Source organism: Tamandua tetradactyla, chromosome 4 (genome assembly GCF_023851605.1).
Source record: "Tamandua tetradactyla isolate mTamTet1 chromosome 4, mTamTet1.pri, whole genome shotgun sequence".
Lineage (NCBI taxonomy): Eukaryota > Metazoa > Chordata > Mammalia > Pilosa > Myrmecophagidae > Tamandua > Tamandua tetradactyla.
In genome coordinates, this window is record NC_135330.1 from 745,145 (window position 1) to 766,782 (window position 21,638).

Sequence of the window (21,638 nt, forward strand, 5' to 3'; positions counted from 1 at the left end):
AAGCATCCTACTTTGGAAACCAAGAAAAGAGAGTGTCAGAGAGGAAGCCATCCGCTGGTGAAGTCCATGGCTGAGGTGAGGAAGCCATCCGCTGGTGAAGTCCATGGCTGAGGTGAGGTTAGGAGATTGGCCCGTGGGGACCCTTAGCGACAACAGTGTTTTCTGTGGTGTGGGGTTGGAAGTTGGTTCTAAATGGTTGAAGGATGAAGAGCACCTGAGGAAGCGAAGGCTGTGTGTCTCGTCAACGCCATGGAGGAACTCGGTTCTGAAACAGAACGGAATGCTAGAGTAGGGTTTTGATTTGTTTTGCTTTAGTTTCCTTTTAAGCTAGGACCTATTAGAGCATGTTGAAGGTGATGAGGAGATGCTGGTAGATGCAGGTCATGGGGGTGGTCTGGGGGGAGCAAGGGCTCTCGAGGCCGAGGGGGGCTAGACCACCTGCGATGGGACTGACCTCTGGGGACAAAGTGGGCTGTTGTCTCTATTTCATCATAGAGGTGACGGGTCCTGCTGAAAATGGGTTGGCAGAGCTGGCGGTGGGTCTTTCTGCCTGGTGAGTTCTGTTCTCCCTGGTGAGCGAGGAGAGGCAGTGGGGGCAGAAGGAGAGTCACGCGGGCGGTGTGGGTTGCGTGGCGTGGGCGTCGGGCAGCGCGCGACTGCGCTGGCTGGAAAGCGAGTGTCAGCGCTGCAGTGGTTCGAGCGAGTCCCCCAGGTCCACCGGGGCCAGCCCTGATGGCCCGGCAGCCACGACGACCTGGGCCGAGTGCCAGCTCCGCCCCTCCCAGCCCGTGGCCTGGGAACGCCACCAGACCCTCTGCAGCCCTAAGACAGGGACAGCAGCCCTGTCTGCCTGTGCGACTGTGTTAGTGCGTGAATATGTGTGTACAGCGCCGAGAACTGTGCCTGGCACATGGGCCATAAAAGTATCTATTGTGTAAGAAGAGAAAGAAGCATACTGCGTAAGTAAATCTGGGGAATTAGGAAATTTAGTGATATTAGGGGGAAAAGTCTATCTGGCTATAATTAACTGTTTTGTGGAAGATCTTTTCTAATCCTTAGTGGTAAACAGTTGAGCACTAACCTGCAAATGAAACAGCTGAAGAGCCTAATGATTTTATTATTTGCAATTATACGGGGAAGATACTGACAGGTTTTTTTTTTAACTTTTTTATTGTATGATATAACATGTATATGAAACAAAGAAAAAAGCAGTTTTCAAAGCACTCTTTAATGGTAGTTACAGGACACATCCCAGAGTTTGTCATGGGCCTATACAGTCCCCTCAGATTTTACCTTCTAGCTGCTCTAGAACATAGCAGGCTAGAAGGAATAAATATTTTTTTATCATCACAATCGACTATTTTTTTCTCTTTTGTGAAAAATAGCATATATACAAAAAAGCAATAAATTTCAAAGCACAGCACCACATTTAGTTGTAGAACAGATTTCAGAGTTTGGTATGGGTTACAATTCCACAATTTTAGGTTTTTACTTCTAGCTGCTCTAAGATGCTGGAAACTAAAAGAGGTATCAATTTAATGATTCAGCCAATCATGTTCATTGTTAAACCTACCTTCTCTGTATAACTCCACCATCATCTTTGATCTTTCTCTCACTTTTTAGGTGTATTTGGGCTATGCCCATTCTAACTTTTTCATGTTGGAAAGGGCTGTCACTAATATGGGATAGGGAGGTGGAACTAGCTGATGTTCTGGAGAGGCTGGGCCCTCTAGGTGTCAGGACTTATCTGGTCCAGGGACCCATCTGGAGGTTGTAGGTTTCTGGAAAGTTACTCTAGTGCCTGAACCCTTGTGGAATCTTATATATTGCCCTAGTGTTCTTTAGGATTGGCTGGAATGGTTTTGTTTGGAGTTTGGTAAATTATGATAGGTAGCAAGGTCTAACTGAAGCTTGTGACCTCCAGAGTAGCCTCTCGGCTCTGTTTGAACTCTCTCAGCCACTGATACCTTATTTGTACTCAGCAGGTTTTTGAGTTTTGTTTTCATTTCCATCAGAAAGGCTAAAGACAGGGTGACTTATTTCAGCAGTTACTTTGGATTAGAGGTGGAATTATCTGGATTTTGCACTGGGCACCACGTGAGCCCGCTTGCTTGATTCAGCTTTCAGTGCTGACTTTCCACCCGTCAAGTAAAGGGAGGGAGGGGCCTGGAGGAATGCGCTGGGGGCAGCCGCGCGTGGCTCCGTCTCTGCGATGCCTGTGGGCCAAGTTCAGGGGGGTTGCAAGAATGAGAAACTGTGTAGAAGTACTTTGAAAATAAGTGTTTTATGTTCGCAGCATTATTTTTCAGAATAATCTTTGCTACCGTCTAGTTAGAGATGCCTGGCAGATCAATGAGGTGATTGGGTGTATGTAATATGTTCTGAATTTCTTTGGAAGAAGATTGTACACAGGTGCCGGGCATTTTGTCCTCTTAGAAGCTGAGTACATAAACAGTGATCTAACCACGTTCTCGGTACATCACGCTGAGTATTCGAGAAAAACTAAAGAACGTTAAGACCAGACCCTGCTTTTGCAGAACTGCGTAGGGACATGGAATGCACACGCAGGGCCGTCAGGAGGCGTGGCCGGGTGTTAGGACGGTGATGCAGGCAGGGCCGCGTCGCGGCTCCAGAGATGGGGCTGCTCCGCTTTTCTCGAGCTAAATGTTTTCTGATGGCTTCGTCCGTACGAGATCCATGTGACACTCCTGTTTTACCAGGGAGTGCGACGTTTAGCGAGAGGTTATGAAATGGTTTGTGATCATATAAGTCAGACTTGAGAACTGCAGTCATTTCTGTGGTGTGAACTGAGCATCAGAGCAGCAAAAAGCGAAAGGTGGTGGGAACATAAGACCACGACCTGAAATATAATCAAGTCCGAGTCCAAAATGTCTTTTTTCTGTTTGTTGTTTTTTTGTTTTTTTTAAGCTGGATTGGCAGAGCCAACTGAGGCTTTATTTTAGAAGAGACCGAAGTGGCTTCTAGGTGGGGAGGTGGTGGGAAGGGCCCGGGTGTCCAGTTCCCTGCACAGCTCCGTGTTCCCGGGCCCTGGGGCAGCCGCGGCTGGGAGCGGCGCAGTGGCCAGTGACCTCGGCAGGACGCCAGCTTCCCGCGGGCCTCATTCTTCCTCGTTCCGCAGCCTCGGTGGGGCCAGTCCAGAGCCCGGCCGGGCCAAGGAGGGGCTGGAGGAGCCAGAGCCCGGCCGGGCCAAGGAGGGGCTGGAGGAGCCAGAGCCCGGCCGGGCCAAGGAGGGGCTGGAGGAGCTGAGGAGGGGCTGGCCCAGCTGAGGAGGAACTGGCCGAGCTGAGGCCTGGAGGAACCCCGGCTGTGGCTGTGGCTGTGGCTGTGGCTGTGGCTGGCGCTGGAGGCCCCCGAAGGTGGGACTCATGGACCTGTGTGGCCGCTGGAGTTCCTTGTGGGAACAGCCATGCTCTGTGCCCTGGACCCCGGCCGCTGACCCGTCCTGCATATCTCCATGTCCAGGGTCAGCTGGACGGTCCCCAGCTCCCGCACAGCCGGGCCATGTCCTGCTTGGCCTAGTGCAGGGCAGACTCCAGCAGAGCCCCCTGGCTCTGTCGTCCTTCCTGGGCAGCCCCCACACTGCCCGGCGCCTGCCTGGGCAGCCTCGGGGAAGCTTGCAGCCGGCTGACGCTCTGCATCCCTCTGAGACCTTGTCCTCGGGCGGCCGAGGTCGTCCTGTCTTCCCAGCCAGCAGCTGCAGCTCCTCGCACTTGATCTGTAATGTGACCTCGGCCGTGAGTCCGTCACGTCCAGGGGGCAGCTGTGTCCGAGGTCTGGGCCTGCAGTCCACGGACCTCGTCTGCACACAGCAGGTCTCCAGCTCTACTTCCTTCGCGCACGCCCTTGGCGAGGGCGCCATTCTCCGTGTCATCTGCTTGTTGGTCTCATCTGCACGCTGCCTCCTGAGGCCCCGTGTGTGCCGGGCTCCGCGTGCAGCTCCAGCATCTCCTGGCCCAGCAGCTCCGTGTCCCCAAGGCTGGCGATGGGCTCCCACATGCTGTCCATGCACTCCAGGCCGCCAGCGTGGCTCTCACACGCACTGTCCAGAGCTCTGCCACACGCTGTCCACTCTGTCCCCACGCTGCAGACCGCCCATGGCGGCTGCCGGGGGAGGCCCCTTGTCTCCAGCATCTTGTGCTGCTGCTCCAGGGGCCCTGTGGATGAGGGGCCTGTTGAGGGTCTATCTGCTCATTCTCCGCCCGCCTGGATGTGGGGTCCCCTGGACGAAGGGGGCTCAGCAGCGCTGGTCCCACGGGACAACTGTGGTGCTCCTTGACCCTGCAGCCCCCGGCCAGACCCCTGCGGGGCTCAGGCCGCCACCCCCCGGGTGAGCTGAGGAGCTGCGTGGTACCGGCCTGCCCAGGGCGAGGTGGACGCCCAGGAGGACTCCTGGTGGCCTTGAAGAAGTGGGCAGGTGGGCCAGACCGGAGGGCAGAGAAGGAGCCGAGGTGCTGTCAGAGGTTGGGGAGTGAGCCCAGAGTGTTGTTAAGGATGCTCTCTCCTGACACATAGAAACATTCCATAACATTTCATTCTAGAACTTTTTCCTGTTTCTTTGTTTAAAAAAAGGAAAAAAAAAAAACCTTAACTGAGTATACTCAGAGTTTTCATAAATTCCTTTCAATGTTCCAGGAAAAATAGCTGCAACTATTGCAATTTTCTAAATGAAAAAAATAGATATTGAACACTTGACAGTGGTCGTACCTGATGTCAAAACTTAGAACAGAAGCGACTTTTCCAGTTTTAGTCCAGTTCTCGAGTCTCAGAGTGCACGTCAGCTGCACCAGCCGCGCTGCGTCCCAGCCCCTTCGACCCTCTGGACATGAGTCCTGCACCTGAGCCTCTGCCTCATCGGGCAGGGGTGTGGGGGTGGGGCACGAGGGAAGGGGACCGTGGCTACCAGAAGGTCATAAGGTCATGTGGGCTGTCCTGGGAGGGGCAGCGACTTCAAGTGTAGCTTCGCCTCCCTGGGCTTCTCTGGGTGGCTCTAAATGCGGGACTTTCTCGTTTTTTCCCTCCAGCTAGGTTTGGGGTATTTTCTTGGTCTTTGTTTCCCATTAGCCTTGCGAATTGGTTCAGAAAGTGCCTTCGCTTTCAAAGGTGTCCTGTCCCTTCTAAAGCACGGGTCAGCCCAGGCTCCCCGTGCCGCAGCCCCGTCGTGGCAGAGAGGGCACACGACCCCACCCTCCATGTGTCACAGAAAGCAGGGCTAGAACCAATGGTATTTGGTATTGGCTCAGTATTTGATTTCAGAAGCATCCCCCTTTATTTCCACCCCTGCCCTGAGGTCCTGAGAATGTAATGTAGACAAATTTGCTCCATGTGCGAAATCGTTGTTGGTTTGCTGCACTTCAGAGCTGTTTGCCACTGGGGCACAATAACCGATAGCAGCTGTGGGTTTGTAGTGCTGAGTAGTTTCAGAGCATTGTTCTAAAAAAAGAAAAACCCAAGTTTGTGAAGTAGAGAAGTGTAGGAGACAATATATGGCTAAAGATAAGAATGTCTTTCTCATCCGCTTCAGATGCCTGGCCCGTGGTGCCTGGCCGAGGGTGGTGTGTACAACGGTCTCTGTCCCCCCAGCTGCCTCAGCACCCCAGCCTGCTGGCCCTTGCCCTTACCCGGGTGCCCAAGCTGCTGCCTCGGCGCCATTAGTGCTCTCACCTTGATCTGGTTTTGAGAGTGTTTTACATCTCCATTTTCAGTGCCCACCTTTTGGGTGGCTTTTTCCCTCTAGAGTGCCCTGGAGATGCGAGATTTCCCTTTGGTGGCAGGAGGCACACCCCCAGAGAATGCGGGAGCTGCGAGGGGAAAGGACCCGCGTCTGCAGCCGAGGAAGACAAAGAGGAAAAAGACACCCAGGCGGCCGGCACTGAGGGGCGCACCCAGCCAGCAGGGGCCGGCGCCACTGCCCTCTGCAGCGGTGCCTGCTGTGGGCCGAAAGGACCTCGGTGAGCCTGAGACCTGCCTGTGACGGCACGGCAGCGTTTCAGTCAATGCATTCCAGTAACCCTAAAGTGAGGGACTCTCCATCAGGAAACACACAGAGGTAAGACTTGGGCCTCCGCCGGCCGCCCTGGGGTCACAGGCAAGGCTCACAGGGCCAGTGTTGGGCTAGACGCAGACGAGACCCAAATGAGGAAAGGAAGAGAGCATGGGCTAGTGATGGAGGATGAGCAGGCTATGCTAGAATCAGCTTACGTTAGAGTTTTCCCTTGTTATCCTTTTGTCCGTACATCCTGGACCTTGCCTCTGGACGTCCTGCTCCTCGTCAAAGCAAGCAAAAAGCATTTGGGGGCATAAAGGCCAACCAGTGCTGTCTGCTAAACTTGGCAAACAAGGAAACTGAGGCCTGGAATGACGAGGAGGCTGAGTCCTGGGATAGCAGCCTCTGGACGCACCGTAAAGCCTTCCTCTCCCACATTACAAGCGACATCTGAAAAGAATTGTTTCCTCCCGCAGGGGCTGGTTTATCTCCTTGGGTGCACCACTGCCCGTTGGTAGGGTCGGTGTCCTGGAGAGGTCCCTGACCAGCTGGTTACTGGGTGGGAACCCCCTCCCGCTCCCCTGGGTGTGCGTGTGTTTTCCAGCAGGGAAGCGGCTGGCTCCTACACAGCTGCTTCTGGTCATCTGCCGGGGCTGGGCAGTGTTTGATCTGAACGATGCCTGTTTGTTTACGCGGAGCTAGTCTGAGAGTGAGAGTCCTCTCGCTGTGTACATAGAAACCGTTGTCCTTTCTTGACAGGAGCCCTAGAGATGGGTCCCCTGGGGCTGCAGGGTTCCTGAGGCTGGGCAGCCGCTCTGCTTGCTCTTTCCTTCTGTTGATGGCATTGACGTGGAGGGGCAGGGAGGGCACAGCACACGGTGGAGGGGACCGCGGGGGGAGGGGAAAAGTGGAGGGGAACGCGGAGGGCCATCCACCCCTCAGGGCCTCCTCGGCCCGTGACAGCTTGTGCTGACCGACTGCCCCTTTCTCTTGTTTCTTTAGTAGCCCTAAGTCAAAGCCGGAGGTGATGGTCCGACCCCCTGCAGTGATGTCCCCGTCTGGAAACCCCCAGCTGGATCCCAAATTCTCCAACCAGGGTAAACAGGGGGGCTCAGCCAGCCAGTCCCAGCCATCCCCCTGTGACTCCAAGAGTGGGGGCCACACCCCCAAAGCAGTCCCTGGCCCAGGTGGGAGTGTGGGGCTGAAGAATGGGGCTGGAAGTGGTGCGAAGGGCAAGGGGAGAAGGGAGCGAAGTGTTTCCGCCGACTCCTTTGATCAGAGAGATCCTGGGACTCCAAATGATGACTCTGACGTGCAAGGTATGTCTGTAAGGTCTGTGCGTCTCAGAGGGAAGAAGTCCTCTGACGTTTGGTTCATGCTGCAGGACCTGCGGGGAGAGGTGTCCGGTTCAGGAGCTCTTTCTTTATAATGGAGCTGTTTCTTCTCACGTTTCTGCCGACTGAAGAACACCTGGAAGCACCCCGTGGAGGAGTCTGTTCTTGAGGGTGGAAGTGGGGTGGGGTTTAAGGCAGGGCGCAGGCCTGGCCACATTCTCGGGAGGTTTCTGGCCTCCATGCTTCTGCTTTGGGAGGAGACCATAGCTTCAGGTTCCGTGTGTGGACGGCCCATGCTGGGGCAGTTTTTCTGGCGCCCTCTCCTCTTCTCCCTCGATTGTTCCTCCTGGCCTTGGGTCCTGAGCCGTCTGGTCCCCATTTCACCACACCTCCCGTTCCGTCACAGCCAGTCTCAGCGTGGCGTGAGCAGGAGGTTCAGCGAGGGGCAGATCCGTCAGGCACCTCCAAGTCCAGGGTCAGATGTCCGAACGAGGCCAGAACATGAATTTGTTTGTAAGGAATGGAGGTGTCGCTCCCCACCCGAGACGAGGAACGAAACTGCCCTCCTATGCTGCATGTGGGAGGCTGGTTTGAGTGCCAGCTCTGTGCTAGGCACTGGGAGCAGCCGTCTGCGCGGTGCATGGGGTGGCCAGGATCTGCAGGCGCTGGGAGCAGCCGTCTGCACGGTGCACGGGGTGGCCAGGATCTGCGGGGGCTGCAGACACAGCTCGTGGTGCGGGCGGTTCCCGCGGACCCGACACATGCCAACGCGGGACCTCAGAGGTTCTGACGTCGTCCGGCCAGGCCCAGTGGGTTCCAGCGCGGTTTCTGGGAGGGAGTGTTGTCTGCACGCAAGCCGAGGCCTCGCAGTTTCAGAAAAACATGGAGTTGGAGGAAAAATGCTTTGTACTTAGTCACTTAGGGAGAAAAGTGCTTGAATTTTTACAAGAAGAGAGGGTTTCCTCTCAGCCAGGCACCTCCTCCTTGGAAATTCTCAGGGTGGGTTTGTATTGTGATGCCATTTTAAATGCTGGCAGAATGGGGTTTTCTTATTTCGTCCATGACATGAGTCTTTTCACTCTTTCAGAATGTAATTCCGATGACCACATAAAGCCCCAGGACGCCCAGCACACACCTCACCCGATGACCCCATCAAATGCTGCAACCCCCAGGTCCCCCAGCCCCTCCCATGGCCGGACCACCGCCCCCGAGCCTCACCCCGCCCAGAAGGCAGCAGCCAGAGCCGTGTACGTCTTCTCCACCGAGATGGCCAACAGGTAAGCGGCCAGTGCCTTCCTGTCGGGCTGGCTGTCCAGGAGCGCGTCCTGCTATAGGCTGGTCCCGTCTTACCTGCTTACAGTGTGCTCGTTTAAAGTGAGCAGTGCAGAGAGAGGTGAAATGAAATGTGTATTTTATTCCAACCCCGCTCCCAGAGGCAACCGCTTCCTTGGCTTCCCTTCCAGAAATTTTCTGTCCTTATATAAATATGCATATATCTCTCCTTTAAACACAAAAGGGATTGATTACACAATACACACTTTTCTACAGCCTACTTATGACTTTTTTGAATGTCACAGGTTTAATACGTGTTCAATTTTAGAACAATTAAAAAATATAAATAACTAAAAAGAAAGAAAAATCCATAGAATTCTGTTACCAGGGATAACCACTGTAAGCATTTTGGTATATGTTTCTAATAGGTGGATAAATCAATGGATTTTAATATCTCTATGTAAAAATGCATATGTGTATATGTGTGTGTGTGTGCATATATATACACATGTATGTAATTTTAACCAAAGGTGTGATTATACCCTATATATTGTTTTCTGACATTACTTTCACCTAAGATTTTATACTCCGGGAAATGAACCTTGATAGCTCCGAATCTGCCACTAGGTGGGAGGTTTTCCGTCCCCTTTCTCAGGGTGGATTCTTTCTCTATAATACCATGAACCGCATAGGTCTTTTTGAAGGAGTAAATCTTAGGGGGGTGTGTGTGTGCTTCTGCCTGTTTTGGGATAAACTAATGATTATCCTTTAATTTCAGAATTTTTATTGTAAATAATAAGTCCAGATATAAATAATGAAAACTTGCTGTCTTGAATTTTTCTTATTTACCATTTCTGGTGATTCTCTATAACTCTCCTTCTCCCTTACACATTCAATTTGGGGTTAAATTGCTTTGAATTTGTGGTCAGTGGTGAAAGCCCAGTGCTAGTGTCTGCTGCCTCCTGCCCGCAGAGCCGCGGAAGCTGTCCTCACGGGCCAGGTGGACACAATCGTCTCCTTCCACGTCCAGAGTGTCTCCAGCAAGGCAGAGAGAAGCCCGGCCCCCCTGGTACGTCCAGCAGTGGAATAAAGGGCTGGTGGCTCTGCGGTGGCTGCAGAGGTGGGACTTGGCAAATTCCCTGTCTGGGAGCTGGCCTTGATGGTTCGAGCTACGTCCTGGGTGGTAACCAGAGCTGGCCATGCGGGGCGGGCACAGGACAGTGCCAGCCTGTTCTACTGAACTGTGCAGGTTGGTGAGTTACCACGGGAGAGAAGGCGCCACAAGAAGGGAAGCTAGGCAGGTGTCTTAGGGTTTCATTCATGCAACCATCTTTAAGAAAATCCAAATTCAAATGCTGTGTGCCAAACACGTTTTAAAAAAATAACAAGCACCATGAAGTTATTTGAAGAAACAAAGAAAAAAAGCAGCGACTAAGACTGTAACACTAGAGTGCTTGAATGTAACCCAGAATAGACACTTAGTAACTTCCAAAGTAAGAGGGCCATGCTTTCACATTGCTTGATAGCTCCAAAATTCTTAAGAACATTTGCCTGTTTACCTTCTGGAACATAAGCACCAATTGTAAATTATATTAGAAAGCACACACAATTGTCTTTTTTTTTTTTTTTTTTTTTTTTTTTAAAGGGAAACATTTTTAAACATTTTCTTGTTTTATTATATTTTGTTTGTTTGTTTGTTTTTTACATGGGCTGGGGCCGGGAATCGAACCGGGGTCCTCCGGCACAGCAGGCAAGCACTCTTGCCCGCTGAGCCACCGCGGCCCGCCACAATTGTCTTAATACATGTAGCTTTTTACCAAATTGAACCAAAAGATATTTCTTGCGTTTTTAGCATTGTCAGGGCAATGTGCTGAGTGCTGTGGAGGGCACGGAGAGCTTCAGGACACACTACCTCGAGGACCTTAAAATCTAATACAGGAGATGAGTTTTAAGCTCAGAAAAAGCTAATGACAGTAAATAATCTAAGTAACAATTCAAGATAAAAGAGTGGCATCTTGTCTATTTTTGTATCAAAGACATCTCACCCTGTGTGGTGTGTGGGGCCGGACGTCACACCCTCACACGTCTGTGCTCCTTCAGGGGAGAGGATGTGTGTGTGTGTGTGTGCACATGCGCGTGTGCGTGCATGTGGGTGTGCACACGTGTGGGCATGTGTGTGTGTGCGTGTGCGCGTGCGTATGGGCATGTGTATATGCGCATGTGCACGCGTGTGTATATATATTTATATATATGTATAAAACGTACGTATCTTTCTCCTGGAGTACACAAGGTGTGTGCAGGTGAAACAGGCATTATATTGATTTAATAACGGTTCTGAACACAGCTATCATCTCCACCTTCTCTGGTGCTAAAATGAAACCAGATATGGAGGTAATAAGAGAATTAGGAATAATGAAATAACTTTTGTGCCAAATTTAAAATAAAAAGACTTGTGCCAAGCTGTTTCTTCTGTCATGGTTACTTTATATGAAATTAGGGTTCACCCCCAACAAACAAACAAAATCTGGCCAGGAAAGTCAAACTCGAGCTGTCACTGGACGCAAGGTGAAGGAGCCCTGCTCTCTGCCGTGGGGAGCTGGCCACGGGTTCTGACCAGACGGTGCCGCCGGGCCCAGCCCGCATTTCCCACACACGTCTGTGTCCAGGTGTAAATGCCCGGCCCCCCCATGGAAAGTGTGCCTGCACACACTCACGGGAGGTGAACGCTCAAGGCACGTCTTTGGACGTGTGCATCATAGGTGCTCATCTGCAGAGCTGCCCATAGTGCTTGGTGCCCAGCGTTGTGCGCAGGTGAACATTCCAGAGAGCAGGCGAGAGGCAGGAAAGGGCCGTCAGGGCAGGCAGTGCACGCTGGATTCAGCGAGTGTGGTTCGTAGACGCGGCCCTAAGGCCCCAAGCACGCGGGCCGCTGTCCCAGTGCTGACGCTGCCCCTGCCGCCTGTTGTGGGTGCTTCTGCCAGGACTTGGTGTGGGTGGTGCTTAGGGAGTCCCAGCCGGGCGGCCACCCCGCCTGTAGCACGGGCAGGCAGCTGGCGAGGGGCAGCACCGATCATGAGACGCTGAGCTAGGCAGCCTCAGATTTCTCCACAGTGCTTCCTGCCTGCAGATTATCTCACTACAGGTAATGTACAAATTCTTATCAAATATGGAATCAGTGATCACAGACTGAAAGCAGAAACGAGAGATGCCAGGCCTCTGGAAACGCAGGGAGAGGCGCATTTAGTAGTCGCCACGCCAGAGGAGACGCTGAAACCACTGCCGCTGCCTCTGGCTTAGTGCAGCGCTGTGAGTGAGTGACAGGTACGCTTTCCTTCAGTCGAAACATCAGAACTTCTGATTGACAATGGGGAGTCCGCACACCCAGTTGTACTTTCAGGGAAAAGAGGAAGGTGCTAGGTACAGCCTCCCACTTACCGAGAAACTAATCTCTCTCTGAATCAGAAACACAGAGTAGACATGTGACGTCAAATCCGTTCCTCGAAATACTCCAATGTATTCACGCTGGCAGAGTGGGTCTCCCTGGCTTGCTTAAAAAGTTACTGAAACCTAATCTTCAGCAAGAGAAAGACCATGCGTTTGACAGTAGGGTTTAAAAAAGAAACGCTCAGAATATCTCCTTGTCCGAAGTGAGATGGTCCGTGAGCAGTTTCCATGGCAGGTGCCACCGCGCTCTTTTCATTGCCCGTCTCCTCGGTTTACCGATGCCTCTGTAAACTTTCTTCTCTCTCCAGAGCACGCAGTTATCTGCCCTTCGGAACGAGCCGAAGACCCTCCCGCAGCAACCCGCAGCTCCCGCCAGCCAGGACCAGGGCTCTTCCCAGAGCGCCAGGCTGCAGCCCACCCCACCCGCCCCGGCACCAGCAGCCAAGCCTGCCGCGGCCCCCCGGCCCCTGGACCGTGAGAGCCCTGGTGTGGACAGCAAGCTGACCCCCCCTGGGGACAGCCCTGCCAGCTCCACCCCACTGCCCCCGGACGGCACTGCGCCAGGCTCGACGCCCAGCCACCGGGCAGGCACCCCTGTCCCCCAGGGGAGCGGCAGCTCTGCAGCGGACCCCAAAGCCCCCCCGCCTCCACCAGCGGCCGGTGCCGAGCCCCCCGCACTGGGGGAGAACCCCGACGGGCTGTCTCAGGAGCAGCTGGAGCACCGAGAACGGTCCCTGCAGACGCTCAGAGACATCCAGCGCATGCTTTTCCCCGATGAGAAAGAATTCGCAGGAGGACAGAGTGGGGGACCCCAGCAGAACACGGGGGTCCTTGATGGACCTCAGAAGAAAGCAGAGGGGCCGATACAGGCCATGATGGCTCAGTCCCAAAGCCTGGGGAAGGGCCCCGGGCCCCGGACGGAGGTGGGTGCCGCGTTTGGCCCTCAAGGACATCGGGATGTCCCCTTTTCTCCAGATGAGATGGCTCCACCCCCCATGAACCCCCAGCCTGGGCCCCTGGGGCCCGACCCCCTGGATCACATGACCCCCGAGCAGATGGCCTGGCTGAAGCTGCAGCAGGAGTTCTACGAGGAGAAGAGGAGGAAGCAGGAGCACGCGGCCGTGCAGCAGTGCTCCCTCCAGGACGCGCTGGGCCACCAGCACGGGCCCCGGGGGGTGGTCCGCGCGCCCCCCCCTCCCTACCAGATGACCCCGAGTGAGGGCTGGGGGCCTGGAGCTGCAGAGCCGTTCCCCGATGGGGTCATGCAGCCCTCCCTGCCCCCGAGGGGCATGGCCCCCCACCCCAGCATGCCGGGGGCCCAGCTCCGCCTCCCTGGCTTCGCAGGGATGATAAACTCCGAAATGGAGGGGCCCGGAGTCTCCAACGCAGCAGCCAGGCCAGGGCTCTCTGGGGTCAGTTGGCCAGACGATGTGCCAAAAATCCCAGATGGTCGGAACTTCGCCCCTGGCCAGGGCATCTTCAGCGGCCCTGGCCGAGGGGAACGCTTCCCGAACCCCCAGGGCTTGTCTGAAGAGCTGTTCCAGCAGCAGCTGGCGGAGAAGCCGCTGGCCATGAGCGTGGACGGCGTCCGGCCCGGCCTGGACGTGAACAGGCTGCTCCCAGCTTCCCAGCGGCACCTGGAACCGGGGAGCAATCCCATTTTCCCTCGAATTCCAGTTGAGGGCCCCCTGAGTCCCACCAGGGGCGACTTCCCTAAAGGAATGCCCCCGCAGGTGGGCCCAGGCCGGGAGCTCGAGTTCGGGATGCTTCCTGGAGGCGTGAAGGGAGAGGCCAGTGTCAGCGTGAGCATGGCACCCGGCTCCCAGCTGATGCCTCAGAAGCTGAGGGAGGCTGCGGCCGGCCCTGAGGACGTGCTGAAGCTGCGGCCGGGCGGCCCCGACATGCTGCCCGCGCAGCACAAGATGCTGCCCCTGCCCTTTGGCGAGCAGCTGCAGCCGGACTACGGCCTGGGCCCCAGGCCCTTCCTGGCCATGGCGCAGGGCCCAGGCAGCAGCAGCGGCCTGCGGAGTCTCCGAGAGCCACTGGGCTCCGAGCAGAGGACTAGCAGCCGACTCTGCCACGTGCCACCACTACCTCTCAACCCCTCCAGCAACCCCACGAGTCTCAGCACGGCTCCTTCTGTCCAGCGCGGCCTGGGTCGGAAGCCATTGGACGTATCAGTGGCCGGCAGCCAGGGGCACTCCCCAGGCGTCAACCCTCTGAAATCACCCACGATGCGCCAAGTCCAGTCGCCCATGCTGGGCTCGCCTTCGGGGAACCTCAAGTCCCCCCAGACTCCGTCGCAGCTGGCAGGCATGCTGGCGGGCCCAGCTGCTGCTGCTTCCATTAAGTCCCCACCTGTCTTGGGGTCTGCTGCTGCCTCACCTGTGCACCTCAAGTCTCCGTCGCTTCCTGCCCCGTCTCCCGGGTGGACCTCCTCTCCGAAACCGCCCCTCCAGAGTCCCGGCATCCCTCCAAACCACAAAGCACCCCTCACCATGGCCTCCCCAGCCATGCTGGCGAGCGTAGAGTCAGGTCTGTATGCTTCGCGCCTCGTATTAGCCTAATTAGTTCTCTTAAGAAAACCAGCGGCCTAACTTGACTCTGACTGGAGGGGTGGTCTCAGCCAAGGTGGATGTATTTGTGACACGGGGGTATAATTAATACATCTAGCAATATGGGTCCCTCGCCCACAACCTGTATGTCCCAGGGGCCGCCGAAAGGAGAGAAAAGGGAAAGTGTGTTCGTTCATGGAGTCATTTGCAGTTGTGGGTGGGATGGTTTGATGCAGCAGGATGTCACGGTAGTTGGGGAAATGGGTCGTCTTTAAGTACTAGACCCGCTCCCCTAAAGGCAGTGCCCTGTGTCAAAAGCTTCTGCGTACGACCCTTAGCAAAAAACGAGGGGAAACTGCTGAGAAACTTGCACAGGTCTCATGAGTAACTGTTGGTCCTAGAAACAGTTACCGGAGCCTTCTCGGGAGCCTACCGTTCCCACACATGGGCACAACTTTCAGTGTTTTCCTCCAGGAGGGGCTCTCGCTGGGGGAGGTGGTTTTGTGAATGAAGCCGGAGGTGACCAGTGGGAGATGGGCTCTGAGGGGTGACAGGGCCATCCGTGTACCTGCCCTCGAGGAGGAACCAGGATTAGACGGATCGATGCCGCCAAGCTGGCGTGTCCCCCAGTGCTGGGCAGCGGCCACTGGTGCGGCGCAGTGACGTCGCCCCCCCAGCCCTTCTGGTTCATTCCCGGTTGTGGAAATGAATCAGGGTGTGAAGCGTGCTTGTGAGGTGAGCTCACCGACCTTGGGTGGCTAGCCCGGCTGCACGGCACACTAATATCTGAGTCAAATCCTAAATTGTGATTGAAAAGGGAAAGAGATCCGTTTATTTCACATGCCCATGTGTGAAATGGCCCTCTGGAAACCAAGTTTTTCCCAAGCCTGGACTCCCGTTTCTCACACCTCTTTATGCTCTTCAGCTCCATGCCGCGCCATCGTCGGCCGCTGCACACACAGCCTGGCGGGACAGCGACGCATCCTCCCGGGGCGGGCGGCCCCGTCCTGTCCGCCTCTCGTTCCTGACCATGCTCTGTCGTCATCACAGGGCCCGCCAGCCCTCTGGCGGAATCGAATTCCCTCCCAGTCTTGTTCTATTTTGCTTTCTTCTAGGCGGCCCCCCACCCCCCGCAGCCAGCCAGCCCGCCTCTGTGAGCCTCCCCGGAGCCCTGCCCTCCAGCACGCCTTACCCCGTGCCCCCCGAGCCGACCCTCTCCCAGAACCCGCTCTCCATCATGATGTCACGCATGTCCAAGTTCGCGATGCCCAGCTCCACCCCCCTGTACCACGACGCCATCAAGACTGTGGCCAGCTCTGACGACGACTCCCCTCCCGCCCGTTCCCCCAACCTGCCGTCGATGACCAACATGCCAGGTAAGACGCCGGGTCAGGTGACAGGACAGACACCAAGACAGGTGACAGGTCAGACGCCGAGTCAGGCGACAGGTCAGATGCCAGGTCAGATGCCAGGTCAGGTTCCAGGTCAGACCCCAGGTCAGGCACCAGGTCAGACCCCGGGTCAGACACCAGGTCAGGCACCAGGTCAGACCCCGGGTCAGGCTCCAGATCAGACACCAGGTCAGGCACTGGGTCAGGTGACAGGTCAGGCACCGGGTCAGACACCAGGTCAGGCACCGGGTCAGGTGACAGGTCAGGCACCGGGTCAGGTTCCAGGTCAGACCCCAGGTCAGGCACCGGGTCAGACACCAGGTCAGGCACCGGGTCAGGTGACAGGTCAGGCACCGGGTCAGGTTCCAGGTCAGACCCCAGGTCAGGCACCAGGTCAGGCTCCAGGTCAGGCACCAGGTCACGTTGTAGTTAAGGCTCCAGGTCAGACACCGGGTCAGGTGACAGGTCAGATGCCAGGTCAGGTGACAGGTCAGGCACCAGGTCAGATTCCGTGTCAGGTTCCAGGTCAGACCCCGGGTCAGGCTCCAGGTCAGGCTCCAGGTCCGGCTCCAGGTCAGGCTCCAGGTCAGACCCCAGGTCAGGCTCCAGGTCAGGCACCAGGTCACGTTGTAGTTCAGGTTCCAGGTCAGGCTCCAGGTCAGACCCCAGGTCAGGCACCAGGTCAGGCTCCAGGTCAGACCCCAGGTCAGACCCCAGGTCAGGCACCGGGTCAGGCTCCAGGTCAGACCCCAGGTCAGACCCCAGGTCAGGCACCGGGTCAGGCTCCAGGTCAGGCACCGGGTCAGGCTCCAGGTCATGTTGTAGTTAAGGCTCCAGGTCAGACACCGGGTCAGATTCCGGGTCAGGTGACAGGTCACACACCAGATCAGACTCCAGATCAGTCACCAGGTCAGACCCCAGGTCAGGCACCAGGTCAGGCTCCAGGTCAGGCACCAGGTCACGTTGTAGTTCAGGCTCCAGGTCAGGCTCCAGGTCAGACCCCGGGTCAGACCCCAGGTCGGGCACCAGGTCAGGCACCAGGTCACGTTGTAGTTCAGGCTCCAGGTCAGACTCCAGGTCAGATGCCAGGTCAGGCTCCAGGTCAGGAGACAGGTCAGGTTCCAGGTCAGATTCCATGTCAGGCTCCAGGTCAGACCCTGGGTCAGGCTCCAGGTCAGGTGACAGGTCAGGTTCCAGTTCAGGCTCCAGGTCAGACCCCGGGTCAGGCTCCAGGTCAGACCCCAGGTCAGGCTCCAGGTCAGGCTCCAGGTCAGGCTCCAGGTCAGGCACCAGGTTAGACACCAGGTCAGGCACCGGGTTAGGTGACAGGTCAGGCTCCAGGTCAGACCCCAGGTCAGGCACCGGGTTAGGTGACAGGTCAGGCTCCAGGTCAGGTTCCAGGTCAGACACCAGGTCAGGCACCGGGTCAGGCTCCAGGTCAGACACCAGGTCAGGCACCGGGTCAGGTGACAGGTCAGGCTCCAGGTCAGACACCAGGTCAGGCACCGGGTCAGGCTCCAGGTCAGACACCAGGTCAGGCACCGGGTCAGGTTCCAGGTCAGGCTCCAGGTCAGACCCTGGGTCAGGCTCCAGGTCAGACACCAGGTCAGGCACCGGGTTAGGTGACAGGTCAGACACCAGGTCAGGTGACAGGTCAGGTTCCAGTTCAGGCTCCAGGTCAGACCCCGGGTCAGGCTCCAGGTCAGGCTCCAGGTCAGGCATCAGGAATCCTGGCTGCGGGGCTCAGCGCTGGGCAGGACAGAGACCTCTGAAGTGTCTTCTCCGTAGCTTTGGCCTTAGTAGACCTGATTCATCTCCAGCCGGGGAAGGTCAGTGTGTCGGGAGGGGTCATCTGAATGCACCAAACCTCAGTTACTGTCAGTGGAATTGAAGTGTCTTGGCTAGAAGAAGATACAATTTTTAAGTAGCTTGATTATTAAATATTTGTTTAGAAGAAAGCAGGTTCCCTAACAGTGCCTGAATGATGCTTCATTTTTATTTCTGTCGTGTTTGTCCATCTGGAGCAATACTGGAAGCAGCTCCTTCTAATATGCTGATGGGAATGCCTGTTGAGTCTTCCTGGAAAGCAGCCTCAAGCCCTAAGCATCCGTAGGATTTCAGAGATCAGAAAGCCCCGTTTCCTGGAGAGGCTCTTTCTTTAGTCCTCGAGGGAGACTAAAATCCCTTCCCTCCCTGCTCATTCTGTGCTCCCCACCCTTTGCTCCCTAAGCCTCACCAGGAGGAAATGGTCTTGGGAGGTGGAAGTTACCGGCGAAGAGGCCGTGGCTTTGCAGGCACAGGTATCCGTCTCCAGCTCCGCTCCGGTTGTTAGGGGTGCTGCTTACCTGTCAGTCACCTCATTAACCGGGTCAGGACACGCTCTGCAGACCACGCAGGCTCCTTCGCCACCACGTTCAGTGCGAATCCCTCGGATGTGCTGAGGGGTCAGATGTCCCGGAGATGGTAGTAGAACCTGTGTGCTTTCATCTTCCATCGGAGGATACCGTTTCTTTAACATTTCGTACAACCCCAGGGTTTTAAATGCTTTCTTTACAGGGAAAAGACCAAATGTCAATTGAAAACAAAAAGGTCTCTTTGGTTTTATTGTTATTATTTCTGATTCTTGGAATTGTAAGACTAACTAATCCTTTCTCTAAAAAGACTGTACTTAAGTCATTCAAGCAAATTGTTTTCTTCTCTATTCGACTGTCTCCAGAGAAGAATTTGTAAGTTTTCACAGAAGAGAGTTTTCCCTAGCTTCCTTCTGCACGGTCCTGTGTCACACAGTGTACTATGCTCCATCCGTGTTGTCTTGTGGGCATCGGTTTGCGTGTCCCCAGCGTGTTGTAGTCTCTTTCCGAGGGCAGGACTGTGTGTTTTGTTTTCCCAGCACACAGCCGCATACACATTAGACGCATGGTAATTTTTTTGTTAATTTAACTTACAGTTTTTCCGAGTTGCTTTTGGTTAAGCTGACGCCTTTGATGTCTTTACTTTCTAGGAATGGGCATTAATGCACAGAACCCTCGAATGTCAGGTCCGAACCCCGTGGCTCCGATGCCAACCCTCAGCCCCGTGGGACTGGCCCAGCCGCTGTCTCACCCCAGCCAGATGCCCTCTCCGAGCGCCATGGGACCCAGCATCCCTCACGGGGTCCCCATGGGGCCTGGTTTAATGGCCCACAACCCCATGATGGGGCACGGCCAGGAACCCCCGCTGGTGCCTCCGGGACGGATGGGCTTCCCCCAGGGCTTCCCCCCCGTGCAGTCCCCGCCGCAGCAGCTACAGTTCCCGCACAACGGCCCCGGCACGGGGCAGGGTGGCTTCCCGGGTAGCCTGGGCTTCCCGGGGGACGGGCCCCTGGGCCGGCCTGGCAGCCTGCCGCAGGGCTCAGCGGACGCGGCCCTTTGCAAGCCGGGCGGCCCGGGGGGGCCCGAGCCCTTCGCTGTCCTGGGGGGCAGCATGCCTTCCGTGTTCGCAGACCCCGACCTGCAGGAGGTCGTGCGGCCAGGCGCTGCCGGCATCCCCGAGTTCGACCTGTCCCGCATCATCCCGGCCGAGAAGCCGAGCCAGACGCTGCAGTACTTCCCTCGGGGCGAGGGCCCCGGCCGCAAGCCACCGCCCGGGCCCGGCTTCCCACACGTGCAGGGCCTGATGGGGGAGCAGGGCCCCCGGATGGGGCTGGCCGTACCGGGCATGGGGGGCCCCGTGGGGGCAGCCGACATGCCCCTCGGCCCGGCCGCGGCCGTGCCCGGCCACAGCCCGCTGCGGCCGCCAGCCTTCCTGCAGCCGGGCGTGATGGGCCCGCACCACCGCCTGCTGCCGCCCGCCCAGGCCACGCTGCCCGGCCAGCCCGGCCTGCTGAGCGGCCCCGCGGCCGCTGTGGGAATGATGCCCGGCAAGGACCGGGGGCCTGGCGGCCTCTACCCACACCCTGGGCCCGTGGGCTCGCCGGGCATGGTGATGGCCATGCAAGGCGTGGGGGGGCCACAGGGCTTGGTGCTGCCCCCGCAGCTGAGGCCCCGTGGCGCCGCTGCCGAGCTGGGCATGGCGGGCTTCGGCCAGGGCCCTGGCAACCCCGGCGGGATGATGTTCTGAGCTGGGCCAGGCCGCCACGGGAATGGGGCAGGGGCCTGCGCTAGGGGCACCAGATGGCCGGACTTACCTGAAAATGCGCTCAGTTCATCAGCAGGTGTGTTTTTTTAAGATTTATTTTTTAAAGATTATTTTTGTGGACTTGGGTACCCGCCTGGCCGAGCCCGGCCCCGGCCCCTGTGTGCGTGTTCCCGGGACCAGCGCCTCCCAGGGCCGCCTCTGCTCCTGATGGCCGACCGGGTACATCCCGCGTGTGCTGCACTCTAGAGGGTCAGACGAGACCGAAGTCTCTGGGCAGGACAGCGGGGCGCTGGGCTGTCGGTGGCAGGTGGGGACCCCCCTTCAGACCTGCCGACTGCCTCCTCGCAGCTCCAGTGTACGGAGAAATCAACCACGACCTCAGAACAGAGTATTCATGAAAAGCACAAAAAAAAGAGGAACGAAGTTCAGCGAGGGAGGGGAGGGGGACATTTTCTTTTTAAAAATAACGAAGCTTACGGCATTGGCTTTTCCGTTGCGGCGACTTCAGTGCCGTCTGTCCCCGTCTAAAGCCCCTCACGTGTCCCCGTCCTCGGCCGCCCCATCTCGGCTCCGTGTCCCCTCTGCGCACCCTGCCCACCTTCCGGCGGCAGCTGCGATGCCCGGGGCTGCTCTGGGGAAGCAGAGGTCGGGTGGCCTCCCCTGCGCCCAGCAGCTCTGTCCTCGGGCAGCCGCTGCTGACTTCTTCCCTCTCATCTCCCTCCCCCAGCGTGCCGCCCCACCCTTGTTTCCTCCTTTTATTAGAACTTCCCAAGTGAATTTTATGAATGTGGGAGTGGAACAGATGCTAAAAGCTATCCAGAATTTTTTTTCATTTTGCGGCCCCTTCCCGTCTCCTCCCCCCACAGTAAAACGTTCTGTGTAAACTCCATTAAATTTGGTACAAAACCACTCGCCAGAGCTGTGGTGTCAGAAAAATAAAATATATTGTTTCTTACAAAATTGAACTGCCATGTTTGTTCGTTTGGATCCTGTCTGTCTAGTACTGAGCACGTTGGACGCCGTGTGAGCTCAGCAGTTTGTACAGGAGCCGGTTGACAAGGGCAGACGTTCGAGTGTGTAAAACCTGAGTGTTTAAGGCTGCAGGGGCGCACATTCCGTGCTGCTGAGCCCAGGTAGGTGTGTCCTGTTCAGATCTCAGTCACCTTCCTGCTTGTGGGCAGGGCAGCCTTTTGCTGAACCTGGCCTCTTGGGCACTCCACGGTCTTTTGGGGCCGTCTGAAAGGGCCAGTTGCGGGCTGGGGGAAGCCATTAAAACGAGCCATGACCGTCGCTTTGCTTTTAGGGTGAAATGCCACTCCTGTGCCTGCAGACCAGGGCCTTGCTGTGGGTTTCTCTGACCCACTCCGTCCCTCCTGAATGCCCGTGTGCGGTCAGCAGGGTGAGCGGCGCCCGCGGGCATCCCCAGCCGGGGGTGTGAGCACGGCGGGGCGCAGGGTCAGCGCACGTGGCCACGGCTGGCCACGCCCCCGAGCACCGAGCGTGCGGGGACCACTGGCCTGAG

At 56.6% G+C, this 21,638-nt stretch overlaps 2 protein-coding genes across 2 annotated transcripts in view; both read left to right on the plus strand.

Annotated features, from left to right (window-relative positions):
• Window positions 1-5,973, plus strand: part of LOC143679692 (uncharacterized) — a 78,635-nt gene extending 72,662 nt beyond the window's left edge. The window contains 2 exon segments of the mRNA XM_077155895.1: window positions 5,756-5,912; window positions 5,915-5,973. Of these exon segments, the coding sequence (XP_077012010.1) occupies window positions 5,756-5,912; window positions 5,915-5,973 (216 nt within the window).
• On the plus strand, window positions 5,959-21,076 carry BCL9 (BCL9 transcription coactivator). The gene is made up of 7 exons (XM_077155894.1): window positions 5,959-6,067; window positions 7,007-7,323; window positions 8,426-8,615; window positions 9,583-9,679; window positions 12,363-14,589; window positions 15,725-15,985; window positions 19,002-21,076. Exons 1-7 carry the CDS (start codon window positions 6,015-6,017, stop codon window positions 20,096-20,098), a joined length of 4,242 nt encoding a protein of 1,413 aa, XP_077012009.1. The 5' UTR covers window positions 5,959-6,014; the 3' UTR covers window positions 20,099-21,076.
• Window positions 21,077-21,638: the final 562 nt, after the last annotated feature.